The following is a 16,680-nucleotide window of genomic DNA, read 5'->3' on the forward strand; positions in this document are numbered from 1 at the left end:
CATGTCCCGGTGTCGACGAGGCGTTTCCCGGCAACGTCAACGAGGAGGCCATGGCGAGCCAGGAAGTCAGCACCGAGGAGGGGGTGTCTGACGTCAGCGATGGCTAAGAGCCAAGAGTAAAATCGGCGCATGATTGAGATTTTAAGCACCCTAGTCCCATAACACCGTATGGGAGATCCGTTGGCTCGATGAGCGAGGGGGCATAACTGGTAGGTGCCCGGTTTAGGTCCGCCTGTGAGGGAGGGAATGTTGATTACATACAGCCGGTATCAACCATAAGCCTACGGTTAGATACAGTGTCGAGGATGTAGAAACCGATCTTGCCGTGATCTGCTACTGCGGCTATGGTTGATGTCGGAGGAGTCTGGCATCAGATTTTTTCGGGAACTTGCAGGGGGGCCTGTACTTCATTGCGTTGCCCTCAAAGTCGGGTTCAGTCAGTGGTTCTGCTGCATCAGCTGCGGAGGTTTCTTCTTCATCAGAGCGAGGATTTTGTCGTCGTCAGCAGAGGGCGCCGCCAAGGAGTCGAGGGATGAGCAGCTGAAGGAGGATGATGCGCCAAGGCGGGAGGCCTTGGAAGCTTTGTATAATTTCTATGCCCTTGACAGGAGGTCATTCATCGGCAGGGTGTAGGTGTCAGTGAGCTAGGCTCCCATGTCCTGAGGGAGGCGTCAGAGGAATATTTCACGAGATAGGCTTATGTCCATTGTCGTTGGTTTCTGGCAGCATGAGAAGTCCAACCAGTTCATCCCATGCTTCTACGGGAGAGGTGTCGACAATAGTTTATTGCTGAGATCAAGGACCTGTGCCCTGGCCAAGACGGAAAGCGAGTACTGTATATATTGATTAGTTTGATTTGCAGGTCGTCGTAGGATACCTGACCGGAGTGGGTGTCGAGCCATGGGTAGATCTTGTCAAATACCTCCTCAGGGATGGAGGTCAGGACGATGTCAGCTTTGGCGCAGGGGTCGTTTAGCTTGGCCACCCTGAAGAGTATGTCCACCCTCAGAAACCAGGAGGAGCTGTTGTGTTGTGAGAATGGTGGCAGCCTGACTTTGGGCGCAGCTGAGTGGTTGCTCGGCATGATGGGCTGGGCGGTTTCATCATGGTTAGTTGATGCATCAGGCCAAGGGAGTGAGCTGGTTATATCAGATATACTCATCGTTGCTGCCTCACGAAACTAAGTGGGATAAAGCCAAAAGACATCGTTAAACATTAATGGCAAAAAGAGATACACGAAGGAAATGCAGCCGTAATTAGTCTGTTAATGGCAAGCCAAAATTGCTATGTGTTTCCAACATCTCCGGGGTTACCAGTTGTGAGGACAAGACAAGCAGAGAGAAACTTAAAATTCATTGAATATGCAACGGTCACTATATTACAGAGTGTGGACGGATAAGTAGCCCAGGAGGGAAACATTTCCAACTGCCACAATCATTTGTGTTTTGATTCAAATATAAATATGATATACCAAGGTGGTAGCCTAATGAAATATACATTATTATACATGGATATAAAGCTCTCAAAAAGCGCAACATTGTTATACAAAAATCCACTGTGTGGAATAAATAATAGTTACAATATACAGAAAAGAGTCCAGGGGGAAGTAACATGGCAAGTAAGACGATGTCCTTACATTACCTGCACTCCTTGGAATATTGTCTTTTTCCTCAAATGGCTGTTAACCCTTGTGGCGAAATTTCACCGGTTTATACAAAATAGCCCGATAGACTGGGCTGAATCACAAGGTCTTATGGACAAACTTCACAAAACCCTCGGGGAAGTAAATAGAATATGGTTATATTTTAACAAATTTTATTACAAAAATAATAATCTAATCCGAGAAACATGAAAAATTAACCCTTACTTGACATACAAGAACATGTGCGACCAAAAAAAACTATGTCCGCATCGGACTCAAGATTTTAGCAAAATTAATTGAAAATTTATAAGGTTATCTCGATAAACCTCTTACCGAGACCTTTAGAGTTACTTTACACAATAACACTGATCCCCTGGCACAAGGATCGACAAAATATTAATAGATACAAACTTTACAACAACTCTATGAAGACCTACACGGAAACCGACCTGGGTACACTAGGGGTGGGGAGAGAGAACAATTAGATAGGACTTACTGTGATTGGGGACGTCGGATCAAAGAGACAGAGCAAGCCTTGCAACCTCCGACGTCACTTTTTTGGTGCAATTTTTCCTGAATCTAAATTTCTAGATTGGATTTTTTTATCATGTTACAATAGCATGACGTTATTTTTCTTAATCTTAAATTACAAGTAATTGATTTCTTTAGTCTCAGCGCCTCCCCTACCAGGCGGTTTCTCTTTTTGGTTCTAAACATTCTTGTCTTGAACGACATTCATTCGCCCGCGAGTTCTTTCCTCTCCCTCCAATTTGACGTAATCGTAGACGGAGTCAAATGGCGGGAACTTCGATTGATCAGGTCGAAATTCCCGACATCCTCCACGCCCCAAAATAAGGAGCGATGAAACGTCGGTCAATTGGATGGAGCTGGACTCGGGGTGGGGGGAGTGACTTACTCAGAGACTCTGTTAGGCTCGCTGCGTAGCGCTTCGCAACGACTCGAACAGAGTACGCACAATATACCACAGCAATGTTACCCCGGGGTAATAAACACAATCAATAATATACATAGTCATACAACAGTTCAAATTAGGCAATGGGCCTAGCAATTCTAATGCACTCGTGTATAATACACATAAGGAACAGCAGAAATCAGTGATAATGTACACACACATTTTACAAAATTCAAATGGCAAGCAAGTAGGCAATGGGCCTAAAACAAACAGAAAATGGCAATGGAAATGCATACATTACAGTTCAAATGCAAAGGCAATTAGGCAATGGGCCTAAAACAAACAGAAAATGGCAGAAATGCATACATAACAATTCAAGTTCAAAGGCAATTAGGCAATGGGCCTCAGACAATCAGAAAATGGCAGAAATGCATACATAACAATTCAAGTGCAAAGGCAATTAGGCAATGGGCCTAAGACAATCAGAAATGGCAATGGAAATGCACACAATTCAAATGCAAAGGCAATTAGGCAATGGGCCTAAAATAATCAGAAAATGGCAGAAATGCATACATAACAATTCGAGTGCAAAAGCAATTAGGCAATGGGCCTAAGACAATCAGAAAATGGCAGAAATGCATACATGACAATTCAAATTCAGTCTGTCTCAACTCACAATAATCGAGACTTCTATAGCGCTGCTACATGCAGGCTGTTACTTAATGGAGTACAAGAGGGAGGGGTTGGTTCTGTGCAACGCTCGGTTTGTACGCATGAGAGACCATCCCGTCCCCGTTCTCCACCCCTACGCACTTCCAACTTCCGCAGATTCATGCACACCTCACAAACTCCACCCTCCCTACCTTCCAGATAGGACACGCCCCTTTTCCACTCATTGTTTACAGCTACGTTTATATGTCGTCACCTTTCAGCAGACAGTCCATTAGTTCTCGCTGTTTCGCGGCAGCCCTTCTCAATGGGCGTGCAGAACGTCTTTGTGCGTTCGTCTGCTATGATTCAGTTTCATTTTCATTTTCACTTCTTTCACTAACTGCATAGTTCTCACCTTTCTCGTCGTTGTCGTCCGTTCCTGTGGCTGGTTGTTGAGTTGTCGTAGCTGTTGCCATACCCTGGTCGTCCCCAGACGTCTCCGCTATCCCTGGCATTCCGGCTGTTGAACTGTACGCGCCCTCTTCTCCGTCATCGCCGTCTTCTCCTCCATCGTCATCCTCAGAGGGGGCTATTTCTAGGGGAACCAGGTGGCTGACAGCTCGCAGCGATTCGACACCCTCAAACAACACTTTAGCCGAACGTACGACTCCGTCGTCGTCAGGATACGTCTCCACGACACGTCCCAGAGGCCATGTCGCTCTTTTCTTATTCTCCTGCTTAACTAGCACGATGTCTCCGGGGTGCAGCTTGGAGGGTTCCCCGGGTCGACAGTCGTGCCGGGCTCTCAAGGCACTCAAGTATTCCCTTCTCCATCTTTCTCTAAAAGCCTTGAGTGAATTTGTCAATCTTATGTAACGATCACGTAGCTTCCGAGAGGTGAAGGTTGCGTTGATATGGTCGTCCGGTAAGATTGGTGCCATGAAGTGGACTTGGTGTCCTCTTATCAAATGGGAGGGGGTGAGGACTTCATCCTCGCGCTCGTCACCGCTGTACATAAGCGGTCGATTATTCACCACTGCTTCTGCTTCTTTCACGAGGGTTAGCACGTGGGCGTCCGGCAGGTACTTCTTTCCGAGGGCTATCTGGAGGGTCCGTTTCGTTACTCCTATCAAACGCTCGAAGAACCCACCTTTCCAAGGTGCACGGGGCGTCTGAAACCGCCACATTATGCCAGTTTTCCTCAGGAACTGCTGGACTTCATCTTCTTCATAGAGTCCCTGCAGGAGGTGGCTGGCAGCCTTGAAGGTTTGATGGTTATCGGACATGATGAGCTGTGGGGCACCATGGGTGGCACTAAACCGTCTAAGTGCCAACACGAATTCTTCTGCTTCCAAAGAGGGACAGAAGTCAAGGTACACGGCTCTGCTAGCCATGCAGGTTATGATAAGTATATATCCTGGCCGTGTCTCAGTATGAATTGCTGCTGTGTGGTCCACTCCGACCGCTGTGAAGGGTTTTGTGAGGGTGATCCTTTCCTTTGGCAGGGGGGGGGGTGGTGGTGGCTGTCTCGTTAGAGGCTGGAAGGCTAGCTTGCATTCAGGGCATTGCCGCACGGTTCGCTTCGCAATGGAACGTAGACCCGCCACCCAACATTTCTGTCGAAAGATACCTATTAGAGTATTCACCCCACAATGCAAATGTAACTGATGTAAATAATTTAAATACATCCTAACTAAATGCCCTTTGGCTGGCAAGAGAATTAACTGATCAGTTTCTCCTACATGGGACACTCGTCCCCTGGTGCAGATGAGATTATCTACTAAAACTAAATTCAATTGTCTGACAAAATTAGCAACTTCACGAGGGGGTCTGACTCCGCCCTCTAAGTAGGCATAAACAGTAGGCAAATAATGTTTTTGCTCTAATTGGACAACAATACTGAACGGATGCCGTTCTATCTTAGCAAACTTTAAAACTAGTCTGGCTACTCTCAACAAGAATTGGAACCCTACTTCCCTTTTCAGGATGTCCCAAATCTCGCCTGGGGGGGTAGGACACATCTCCTCCCTCAACTCCTGCACCGCCGCTACTACGTGAGTTTGATGTAGTGGATCTTCCTCCTTGTAAGGAACAGGCTTTCCCGTGGTCCAGAGGAATTCTGGACCGTTCCTCCACAGGGAGTTAGCTTGCAATTGTCGAGCCGTTGCACCTCGGGATAGGATATCGGCAGGGTTCTGATGACTAGGGACATGGTTCAGACTGAAACTACAAACCTGCTGAATAAAAATAATTTCCGCCACTCTGTTAGAAACAAACACATTTTTATTAGACCTGGCATCGGGAGATGCTACTCATGCCAACGTTACCTTACTGTCGGTCCACATTACTATTTCCCGTGGCTTGATCAGTTCCTTGAGCGTTCTTGCTAGTCTGCTGCCTAACAACAAGGCCAGTAGCTCTAGCTTAGGGATCGTCAGCTTGCTCATCCCTTTCGGAGTGATCCTGGTTTTACTAGTAACCAGACTTACCCGATTGCATTCGTCCATAGTATATGCCACTGCTCCATATGCCTTACTGCTGGCATCGGTGAACACATGAAGTTCTAAGCCCCTTCTTCCTATCGACCTTTGAAAGGTGATGTCGCTCACCGCTTTCAAATCATTCAACAATTCACTTGCCTCTTTAGCCCTTTCTTCTCCTAACACATCATCCCAACCTACATCATCCTCCCATAGTTGTTGAAGGAAAAGCTTTCCCCTTACAAATAATGGGCTTATCAAACCTATTGGATCATAAATGGAGACTAATAGGGAAAGTACCCAACGCTTCGTAGGCACCCATCCCTCCCCCAACTCACAGATCCTTTTACTTTCTTTCACACACAATCTGTCCACGTCCCGGGCCCATCGCAGCCCGAGCACGTTCACACTCACCGGCTCACTCCACTGTTTCTCGCTATCGAAGGCCAAGAGATTGCTTGCCCACCCTTCTAAGGGCATACCCGCCCCTTTTAAGATGTTATGAACAGACTCATGCTCTCGCCTCATATGTTCTAAATCTTCAAACGTGGCTAGATAGTTATCGACATAAAAGGATTTTACTAAATCTGGGCGCCCTTCCTCTTTAAAATGACAATTTAATATCTGTTGTAGCAAAAATGGACTAGCTGTGATGCCGAACACCACGACTCTAATGGCGAAGGTAAGCGCTCGACCAGCTGCCTCGCGCCACAGAAATCGTGTGTATTTGGCATCACGAGGATCTAACAAAACACGATGGAATGCTTTACTTATGTCGGCTAACATGGCATATCGGTTCAACCTAAACCTTATAATTAAACTATATGCTACCTCTACCAAATTGGGCCCAGGTAAGAGACATTCATTCAATGACTTGCAACCCTTTGACTTTGCCGAGGCATTGAACACGATTCTAAGGGGGGTGGTACGGCTGTCTTTCTTAACACCAAAGTGTGGCATGTAATAACCTTCCACTATGGGATTTTTCACCTCTGATATAAAACCTGCTTCGATATATTTATCTATTACTCCCTGATATTGTTCAAAATATTTCCTATCCTTTCTGAATTTGGTCTGCAACGACTCTAACTGCGCCACAGCGTTACGATAATTTGTCTCTGGCCTAGCATCCGACCCGAATGGTAGGCTAACCTGATATCCCTCAGGTTTCCTTACAACGCTTTGCGATACCTTTCGCACGGCCTTGGCCTCGCGAACAGTGTATTGCTCAGATGGGGCGATGCCAACACGGTCTAATCGCCACCACTCACCTATATCATACAGATATGGCTCGTCCGTGATTCTGCACACTCTCAACGTTCTTACATGTTCGACCTTTTCCCCTTGGAACAGCCACTGTGGCACCTTCCCGTACGGGGACATACCATTATGCGTCAAGAAGAGATTTATCCCATCTACTTTTTCTACACCTATGATAAAATAGCTAAAATAATCAGCCCCAACTAAAATGTGAACGTTCTTCATGGTATCTGATTGGTTTGCTGGATCGGCTAACGTGACTCCCTTGGTCAACAGATGCTGTCGGACCTTTACATAACCCACGTTATGTATCGGGACGTCCACGTGTTCGTGTGCCACCAACTTCATACGCACGATTCTTTTCCCCATTTCAACACTGCAACTTACTACATCGTATTGTCCGCTTATTTCCTCGGAACCAAACGGAGCTATATTTAAGGATACTCGTCCTACCACCGGTAGGCCTAATTGACGGGCAATTTTTGCTGAGATGAAGCTCCTCTGGCTTCCTGAGTCGAGGAATAGGCGGACTCGCTTACTACCTTGCTTTTGTTGGATACCTGCCATGGCTGTTGGCAAGATAGTGCATGGGAGGTCCACATCAGACCTCTGCGCGATCTTTGCGCTTGTGCATGGTTTAGATTCTACTTTAACTTTGGATGGACGGGGGGCAGTTTGGTTCTGCGCAGGCGTCGCATTTACTACGGGGCGGGACGTTGTTGATTGACTATTACTACTATGACTAGGGATTGATTGCGGTCTACCCGCATCGCAAATTGCAGTGTGGTGCTTAGCATTACAGTTTCTACAGGAATTTGAAACGGGACATTTATCGCTACGATGGCCTGATTTCATGCAATTAAAACAAAGACCCCTTTTTAGCAAAATGCGACGTCTAGCAGCTACGTCAGTCACTTGGCGACATCCGTGAGGCGGATTCCGTTCGCTACAAAATGGGCAGGAATTATGGTGGATGGGATGGGTTTTCGGTCTTACACTACTGTCTGGTCTTTTGTCACTCTCAAGACTGTCGCCTCTCTGCAACGCATCGTCTTCTAACATTCTCACAATAAAATCTATTGCCTCAAAAAACTCGTCCAACGTATAGTCACATTTCCTCAAATGCTCTACCACTTTGCGGTATAGTTTTCCCTCTGAAAGTTTTTGATTAATGAGGCTCATGACCATGCCCTGGCCTAAGTCATTGGTACTAAGTCTTTTGATTTGTTCAATAATGATGGTCATCTCAAAACGGAACCTTTTGAGTTCTACTGGGTTTAGTGACGGTACAAAGATGTTGGCTAATTTACGGTGCAGAATCACGAGTGTCTGGTGCACGTTGCCATACTGCTTATCTAATAGGTCTAATGCTACACTATAGTTCGCGGCGGTTACAATTAGAGATTTGATGATCCTAAGCGGCTCTTTGCCTAACGTCCCCAATAAATACGTGAATTTAGACACTTCGTCTAAATCAGCTCTTCGATCCACGTGGATCGTGAATAGTTCACGGTACGATGCGTACTCTTGCACTTCCCCTTCAAACGTGGGGAGAGGCAGCGGCTTCAACCTGGGGAGGGCAACATTCCCCGTTGAAGTGCTTTTCACTTAGTCTATTCTATTGTACAGTAGGGTAGAAGTATGTGTAGCTTCATCCAACGTGTGCCTGATTCGGGCTTCAATACTAGATTCTAGTTTCACTGGCTGGCTTTTGTATAGCTCTCTTAGCTGTCGGACCTCTACCTGCAACTCCGTTACCAAATTCTGGTAAACGGACTCAGAACAGGTCTCTATTAGAGCTCTTTGCGTTTCGCTAAGTAAGTCGTTTATTAGGCCCATCGACGCCTCGATGTGCACGATCGTGGCCACCGCCATCTTGATTAACTTTACTTTACGTGTCGTCGGGGGGGGGGGAGGTTTGGCAAAGCAAGGAAAGAGAAGTAATTTTACGTTAGGAAGAAGGGACTCAAAAAACTGACCCACGTGGTCGATCGCACATCGGGACGTTGAGGACCTTAATTGTCCGCTCTCTCTCTCTCTCTCTCTCTCTCTCTCTCTCTCTCTCTCTCTCTCTCTCTCAAAAGCTCATATTTTAAATTAGTCCTGTCCGGCTCTGGGAAGCGCTTGCAATCCGGTAAAGGACCAAATGTTGTGAGCTCTTCACAATCCATGTGGATCGAAGAGCGGATTTAGACGAAGTGTCTAAATTTACGTATTTATTGGGGACGTTAGGCAAACAGCCACTTAGAATCATAAAATCTCTAAGTGTAACTGCCGCGAACTATAGTGTAGCATTAGACCTTTTAGATAAGCAATATGGCAACGTGCACCAGACACTCGTGATTCTGCACCGCAAATTAGCCAACATCTTTGTGCCGTCACTAAACCCAGTAGAACTCAAAAGGTTCCGTTTTGAGTTGACCATCATAATCGAACAAATCAAAAGACTGAGTACCCATGACATAGGCCAGGGCATGGTCATGAGCCTCATAAATCAAAAATTATCCGAGGGAAAGCTCTACCGCAAAGTGGTTGAGCATTTGAGAAAATGTGACTATACGTTGGACGAGTTTTTTGAGGCAATAGACTTTATTGTGAGAATGCTAGAAGACGATGCGTTGCAGAGAGGTGACAGTCTTGAGAGTGACAAAAGACCAGACAGTAGTGTAAGACCGAAAACCCATCCCATCCACAATAATTCCTACCCATTTTGTAGCGAACGGCACCCGCCTCACGGATGTCGCCAAGTGACTGACGTAGCTGCCAGACGTCGCATTTTGCTGAAAAGGGGTCTTTGTTTTAATTGTACGAAATCAGGTCATCGTAGCGATAAATGTCCCGTCTCAAATTCCTGTAGAAACTGTAATGCTAAGCACCACACTGCAATTTGCGATGCGGGTAGACTACCGCAATCGATCCCTAGTCATAGTAGTAGTCAAACAACGACGTCCCGCCCCGTAGTGAATGCGACGCCCCAGCAGCCCGAAACTTCCCCCCGACCACCCAAGACTAAAGTAGAGGCTAAACCATGCACAAGCGCAAAGATCGCGCAGAGGTCTGATGTGGACTTCCCATGCACTATCTTGCCAACAGCCATGGCAGGTATCCAACAAAAGCAAGGTAGTAAGCGAGTCCGCCTATTCCTCGACTCAGGAAGCCAGAGGAGCTTCATCTCAGCAAAAATTGCCCGTCAATTAGGCCTACCGGTGGTAGGACGAGTATCCTTAAATATAGCTCCGTTTGGTTCCGAGGAAGTAAGCGGACAATACGATGTAGTAAGTTGCAGTGTTGAAATGGGCAAAAGAATCATGCGAATGAAACTAGTAGCACATGAGAGCGTAGACGTCCCGATACATAACGCTGGTTATGGTAAAGTCAGACAGCATCTGTTGACCAAGGGAGTCACGTTAGCCGATCCAGCCAACAAGTCGGATGTGTTGAAAAATGTCCATGTATTAGTAGGGGCTGACTACTTTAGTTATTTTGTAATAGGCGTGGAGAGAGTGGATGGGATCAATCTTTTCCCGACGCATGATGGCATGTCGCCATATGGGAAGGTGCCGCAGTGGAGAGGATTGAGCAGGTGAGAACGTTGAGAGTGTGCAGAATCACGAACGAGCCATATCTGTGTGATATAGACGAGTGGTGGCGTTTGGACCGTGTTGGCATCGCCCCATCTGAGCAATACACTGTTCGCGAGGCCGAGGCCATGCGAAAGGTATCGCAAAGCATTGTGAAAAAACCTGAGGGATATCAGGTTAGCCTACCATTCAGGTCGGATGCTCGGCCAGAAACAAATTATCGTAACGCTGTGGCGCAGTTAGAGTCGTTGCAGACCAAATTCAGAAAGGATAGGAAATACTTTGAACAATATCAGGGAGTGATAGACAAATATATCGAAGCAGGTTTTATATCTGAGGTGAAAGATCCCATAGTGGAAGGTTATTACATGCCACACTTTGGAGTCAGGAAAGACAGCTGTACCAACCCCCTTAGAATCGTGTTCAATGCCTCAGCAAAGTCAAAGGGTTGTAAGTCATTGAATGAATGTCTCTTACCTGGGCACAATTTGGTAGAGGTAGCATATAATTTAATCGTAAGGTTTAGGTTGAACTGATATGCCATGTTAGCCGACATAAGTAAAGCATTCCATCGTGTTTTGTTAGATCCTCGTGATGCCAAATATACATGATTTCTGTGGCGCGAGGCAGCTGGTCGAGCGCTTACCTTCGCCTTTAGAGTCGTGGTGTTCGGCATCACAGCAAGTCCATTTTTGCTACAACAGATATTAAATTTTCATTTTAAAGAGGAAGGCCGGCCAGATTTAGTGAAATCCTTTTATGTCGATAACTATCTGGCCACATTTGAGGATTTAGAACACATGAGGCAAGAGCATAAGTTTGTTAATAACATCTTAAAGGGGGCGGGTATGCCTTTGGAAGGGTGGGCAACCAATCACTTGGCCTTCGATAGCGAGAGACAGTGGAGTGAGCCTGTGAGTGTGAACGTGCTCGGGCTGCGATGGGCCCGGGACGTGGACAGATTGTGTGTGAAGGCAAGTAAGGGTATTAGTGAATTGGGGGAGGGATGGGTGCCTACGAAGCGTAGGGTACTTTCCCTGTTGGTCTCGATTTACGATCCAATAGGTTTGATCAGCCCATGATTTGTAAAGGGAAAACTTTTCCCACAACAACTATGGGAGGATAATGTAGGTTGGGATGACGTGTTAGGAGGAGAAAAGGCTAAAGAGGCAAGTGAATTGTTGAATGATTTGAAAGCGGTGAGCGACATCACCTTTCCAAGATCGATAGGTAAAAAGGGTTTAGAACTATATGTGTTCACCGATGCCAGCAGTAAGGCATACGGAGCAGTGGCATATACCAGGGACGATTGCAAACGGGTAAGCCTAATAACTAGTAAGATGAGGATTACTCCGAAAGGGATGAGCAAATTGACGATCCCCAAGCTAGAGCTGCTGGCCTTGTTGCTAGGCAGCAGATTAGCAAGAACTCTCAAGGAACTGATCAAGCCACGAGAAATAGTAATGTGGACTAACAGCAAGGTAACGTTGGCATGGGTAGCATCTTCCGATGCCAGGTCTCATAAAAATGTGTTTGTTTCTAACAGAGTGGCGGAGATTATTTTTATTTAGCAGGTTTGTAGCTTCAGTCTGTCCCTAGTCATCAGAGCCCTGCCGATATCCTATCCCGAGGTGCAACGACTCGGCAACTGCTAGTTAACTCCCTGTGGAGGAACGGTCCAGAATTCCTCAGGACCACAGGAAAGCCTGTTCCTTGCAAGGAGGAAGATCCGCTACATCAAACTCACGTAGTAGCGGCGGTACAAGAGTTAAGGGAGGAGATGTGTCCTACCCCCCCAGGTGAGATTTGGGAAATCCTGAAAAGGGAAGTAGGGTTCCAATTCTTGTTGAGAGTAGTCAGAATAATTTCAAAGTTTGCAAAAATAGAACAGAATCCGTTCAGTATTGTTGTTCTGGTAGAGCAGAAACATGATTTGCCTTCAGTTTATGCTTACTTGGAGGGCGGAGTCAGACCCCCTCGTGAAGTTGTCAATTTAGTAAGACAGTTGAATTTAGTTATGAAAGATAGACTCATTTGTACTAGAGGACGAGTGTCCAAGTTAGAAGAAATTAATCAGTTAATTCTCTTGCCAGCCAAAGGGCGTTTAGTTAGGGTTTATTCAAAATATTTACACCGTTTGCATTTTCATAGTGGTGTGAATACACTAATGGGTATCTTTCGGCAGAAATGTTGGGCGGCGGGTCTACGTTCTATTGCCAAGCGGGTGGTAAAAGAATGTATGGAGTGTTGGCGCGCCTTCCAGTCTTCGTCAAAACAGCCACCACCACCCCCCCAACCGAAGGAAAGAACGACCCTCGAGAGACCCTTTACAGCAGTTGGAGTGGACCACACAGCAGCCATACAAACTGAAACGCAGCCAGGGTACATCCTGATTGTAACGTGCATGGCCAGTAGGGCCGTGTATCTAGGCTTCTGCCCCTCCTTGGAAGCGGAAGAATTCGTCTTGGCCCTAAGGCGATTCTGCGCCACGCATGGCGCCCCCCAATACATCACCTCTGATAATCACCAGACGTTCAAAACCGCTAGCCACCTCCTGCAGGGACTCTACGAAGAAGATGAAGTTCAGCAGTTCCTGAAGAGAACGGGAATACAATGGAGGTTTCAGACGCCCAGAGCACCTTGGAAGGGTGGATTCTTCGAGCGGCTGATAGGGGTGACGAAGCGAACCCTCCAAATAGCCCTCGGCCAAAACTATCTACCGAACGCCCACGTATTGACACTGGTGAAAGAAGCAGAAGCCGTAGTGAATAATCGCCCGCTTATGTACAGCGGCGACGGATGCGAGGATGAAGTCAGTCCTCATCCCTTCCCATTTGTTAAGAGGACACCCAGTCCTCCTCATGGCACTGCTCTTACCGGACGAGCACCTCAACACGACCTTCACCTCCCGGAGGCTACGTGATCGTTATTTGAAACTAACAGACTCTTTGAAGAGATTCAGAGAGAGGTGGAAAAAGGAATATTTGAGTGCCCTGAGAGCCCGACACGACTGCCAGTCCGGGGAACTCTCCAAGCCGCACCCTGGAGACGTCGTGTTGGTAAGACAAGAACATCAAAGAAGAGCTACGTGGCCCCTTGGACGTGTTGTAGAAACGTATCCGGACGACGATGGCGTCGTACGTTCGGCCAAAGTATTGTTCGAGGGTGTCGAGTCACAGCGAGCTGTTAGCCATCTGGTTCCCCTGGAAATTACCCCCTCTGTGGATGATGACGGAGACGACGACGATGGAAAAGAGGGTGTGTACTGTTAGACAGACGGAATGCCAGGGATCGTGGAGACGTCTGGGGACAACCAGGAAATGGCTCCGGCTGCGACATCCCAACAACTGGCCACAGAGACCTTTGACAGTGACACCATTGACGAGAACAATACGTTCAGTGCGAACAGTGAAGGTGAATAGGAATCGAAGCAGACGAACATTAAAAAACGTTCTGCACGCCCATTGAGAAGGGCGGCCGCGAAGCAACGAGAAATGATGGACCGTCTGCTAAAGGGTGACAGTCTATGAAATGTAGCTGCAAAACAGTAAATGAGAGAAGGAGTGTCTCCCTGGTAGGTAGGGAGGGTGAAGTGAGAACGTTTGTAAGTGGCATGAATCCACGGAGATTGGAAGTGCGTAGGTGTGGGGAACGGGGACGGGATAGTCTTTCGTACTTACGAAACGAGCATTGTACAGAGCCAGGCCCCTCCCCCTTGTTCCCCTAAGGTGGTAGCCTACATGTGGCAGTGTGAAAAGTGATTTAATTAATGTAAGAGGGCAGGTTGCCTTCTGATGGAAATGCATGATTATATTCTGTGTATGAATACATTTTTTTCTCTGTTGTATACATATATGCCGAAAGTGAATATTTTAGGCCCATTGCCTAATTGCTTTTCCTATTTTTCACAATTATATTTTGTATGTGAATGCATTTTTTCTTTCTGTTCGTATTTGTATATGATAACTGATTTCTAGGCCCATTGCCTAAATTGCCTTTACATTTACATGATTGCATTTACTATCTGGGTACAAATTTTTTATTGTTTTTTGTATACCTGTGAACTAATTGCCCCGGGGTAACATTGTTGTTTATGAACATTGTGTATGCTGTTAGAGTCGTTGCGGAGCGCTACGCAACGAGCCGAACAGAGTTAAGGAGTGATTACTCCCCCCCCCCCCCCCCGAGTCCAGTCTTTCCTGAGTTACTGACGAATTGACGCCCCCTTATTTCGGGTGTGGAGGATGTCGGGAATTTTCGAACTGGCCATTCGAAAGTCCCGCCATTTGACTTCACGAACGTCACGTCAAATGAGGTAAAGGCTGGGGGATCTCGCGGGCGAGAGACTGAGGTTTGATACACGACTGTATTGGGACCTATATCTTAACCACCTGGTGGGGAAGGAGCGAGTGTTATGTAAATTGACTGTTTATAATATATCAATGATGAATCTAATGTAAAATTGAGGCAACATGACAAAAATGTCTTATGTGTTTAGTGTCAATGACTTTCCAAGTCATTGGATATGGACAAATTCTGGCCCTCAGCCGAAGACTTAAGCCTTCCCTTGTGTTTAAAGAAAAGCCTTAACTGGTTTACGATCTTGTAGTAAATGAAAAGGCATTGTCAAACCCCTTGCAAATAAATAAACTAAGAATTCCCTCCACTTTGCTAAGGAAACTTTAGTTAACGCGGGAAAACGAAGTTTTCTTCGAAGCTGCCGACCCTCATTCGGCCTCTTTGCTTCATCGTCCCCCCTAAAGATAAGTTGTTTATTAAGTTGTTCTCGTCTCTCTACCTCGTGTACCAGGTTGATTGTAGTGTAAATTTGTGTGAAAGACATGTAGTTTTTATATCGCAGTTTAATGTAGAGATCCTTGTGATTAGGGATCTGAATCCTGAGTTAAATAAGAATAGGGATATTTGGTGTGTGATTCGTTGTGTATTGAATTCAAATTGTCACTATTTTCAGTTTGTTAATGAGTCCGGTGTGGACTTTGTGCTTGAAGAGCACATGTTACATTACCAAGAGTCACCCTTGTTTTTCATTAAGTCTTGTGAATGCTTAAGAATGTTGTTTGTCTCGTATCAGAGTTTATTTTTATAATAAAATTGTAAATTTTGTCGCCGTATTTTAGTTAACGCCTGGAAGGTTTTGGGAATCTCGCCTCTTCAAGGCCTTGCGATCCGCCCAGTACATCGGGCAGATTTAATAAACTGGTGAAAATCACAACAGACAGGGCAATATATTGTTGCAAGGAGTGCATAAGAGGCAGGATTTTGCATAAAATACTTTAGAGAAATCTTGCTGCTCTAAGGGAGTTTATATATACAATAATCCTACCTATTCTGGCTTGCTAAAAATTAATTAGTTAATGATCAATTAGCAATGGGCTGATGCGTTGGGCATACATCTTAAAATTAACAAACCTTAATTGGTATTGAGAAATAAAAGCTGCATTAAAGTCCGCTGTATTGAGATTACTGTATATTCAAACCAGTTTAATATTTTATCTCGACCCACGTAGTTTAAGGAAAGAACCAACATACGCCGGGATAGGGCCCCTTGCTGTGCGTATCTACGCTGTGACCTCACGAGCATGGCGTACGCTACTGTCCACAGATTTAGTAGATTTAAAATAGTTCTCCCAATATTTTGATAAAGAAAACTTAATGTAGGAGAGAACGTTTAAGGAGTAGGCCTAGCTACAGTATTATTAAGAGAGAGCCAAAAATACGAATGAAAGAAGAAGAGTGAAGAAAAAATTTTCACAATATATCTATATCTATATGTATATATATATATATATATATATATATATGTGTGTGTGTGTGTGTATACATATTATCTTACTAAGTTGGTCTAGCATACAAGTAATGATTTCATTCATGTATATTATTTGTGTATTCAAGAGATGTATAGCCAGCTCGTGATGTGAGTTCCACTCATGTAGGATCAAGTAATGTATGAAAATTACATAAGACTTTCGTCATTAGTTTAAATGTATTTTCATTCAATTAAGTATATATAAATTTACATTATTTTTAGGAATTTACTTTTTATTTCATTTACTTTTGTCACAAAATCTTATGTAAACTCGTTTAGGTATGATGTATGACCCATACAAGATATGAACATGAGGGCTTACGTAA

At 45.4% G+C, this 16,680-nt stretch overlaps 1 protein-coding gene across 1 annotated transcript in view; it reads right to left on the reverse strand.

Moving 5' to 3' along the window:
- Positions 1-1,373: 1,373 nt before the first annotated feature.
- LOC137639477 (uncharacterized) overlaps positions 1,374-16,680 on the reverse strand; it is a 24,431-nt gene continuing 9,124 nt past the window's right edge. The window contains exon 2 of the mRNA XM_068371747.1: positions 1,374-1,425. Within this exon, the coding sequence (XP_068227848.1) occupies positions 1,374-1,425 (52 nt within the window). The remainder of the gene's footprint in view (positions 1,426-16,680) is intronic.

Source organism: Palaemon carinicauda, chromosome 4 (genome assembly GCF_036898095.1).
Source record: "Palaemon carinicauda isolate YSFRI2023 chromosome 4, ASM3689809v2, whole genome shotgun sequence".
NCBI lineage: Eukaryota > Metazoa > Arthropoda > Malacostraca > Decapoda > Palaemonidae > Palaemon > Palaemon carinicauda.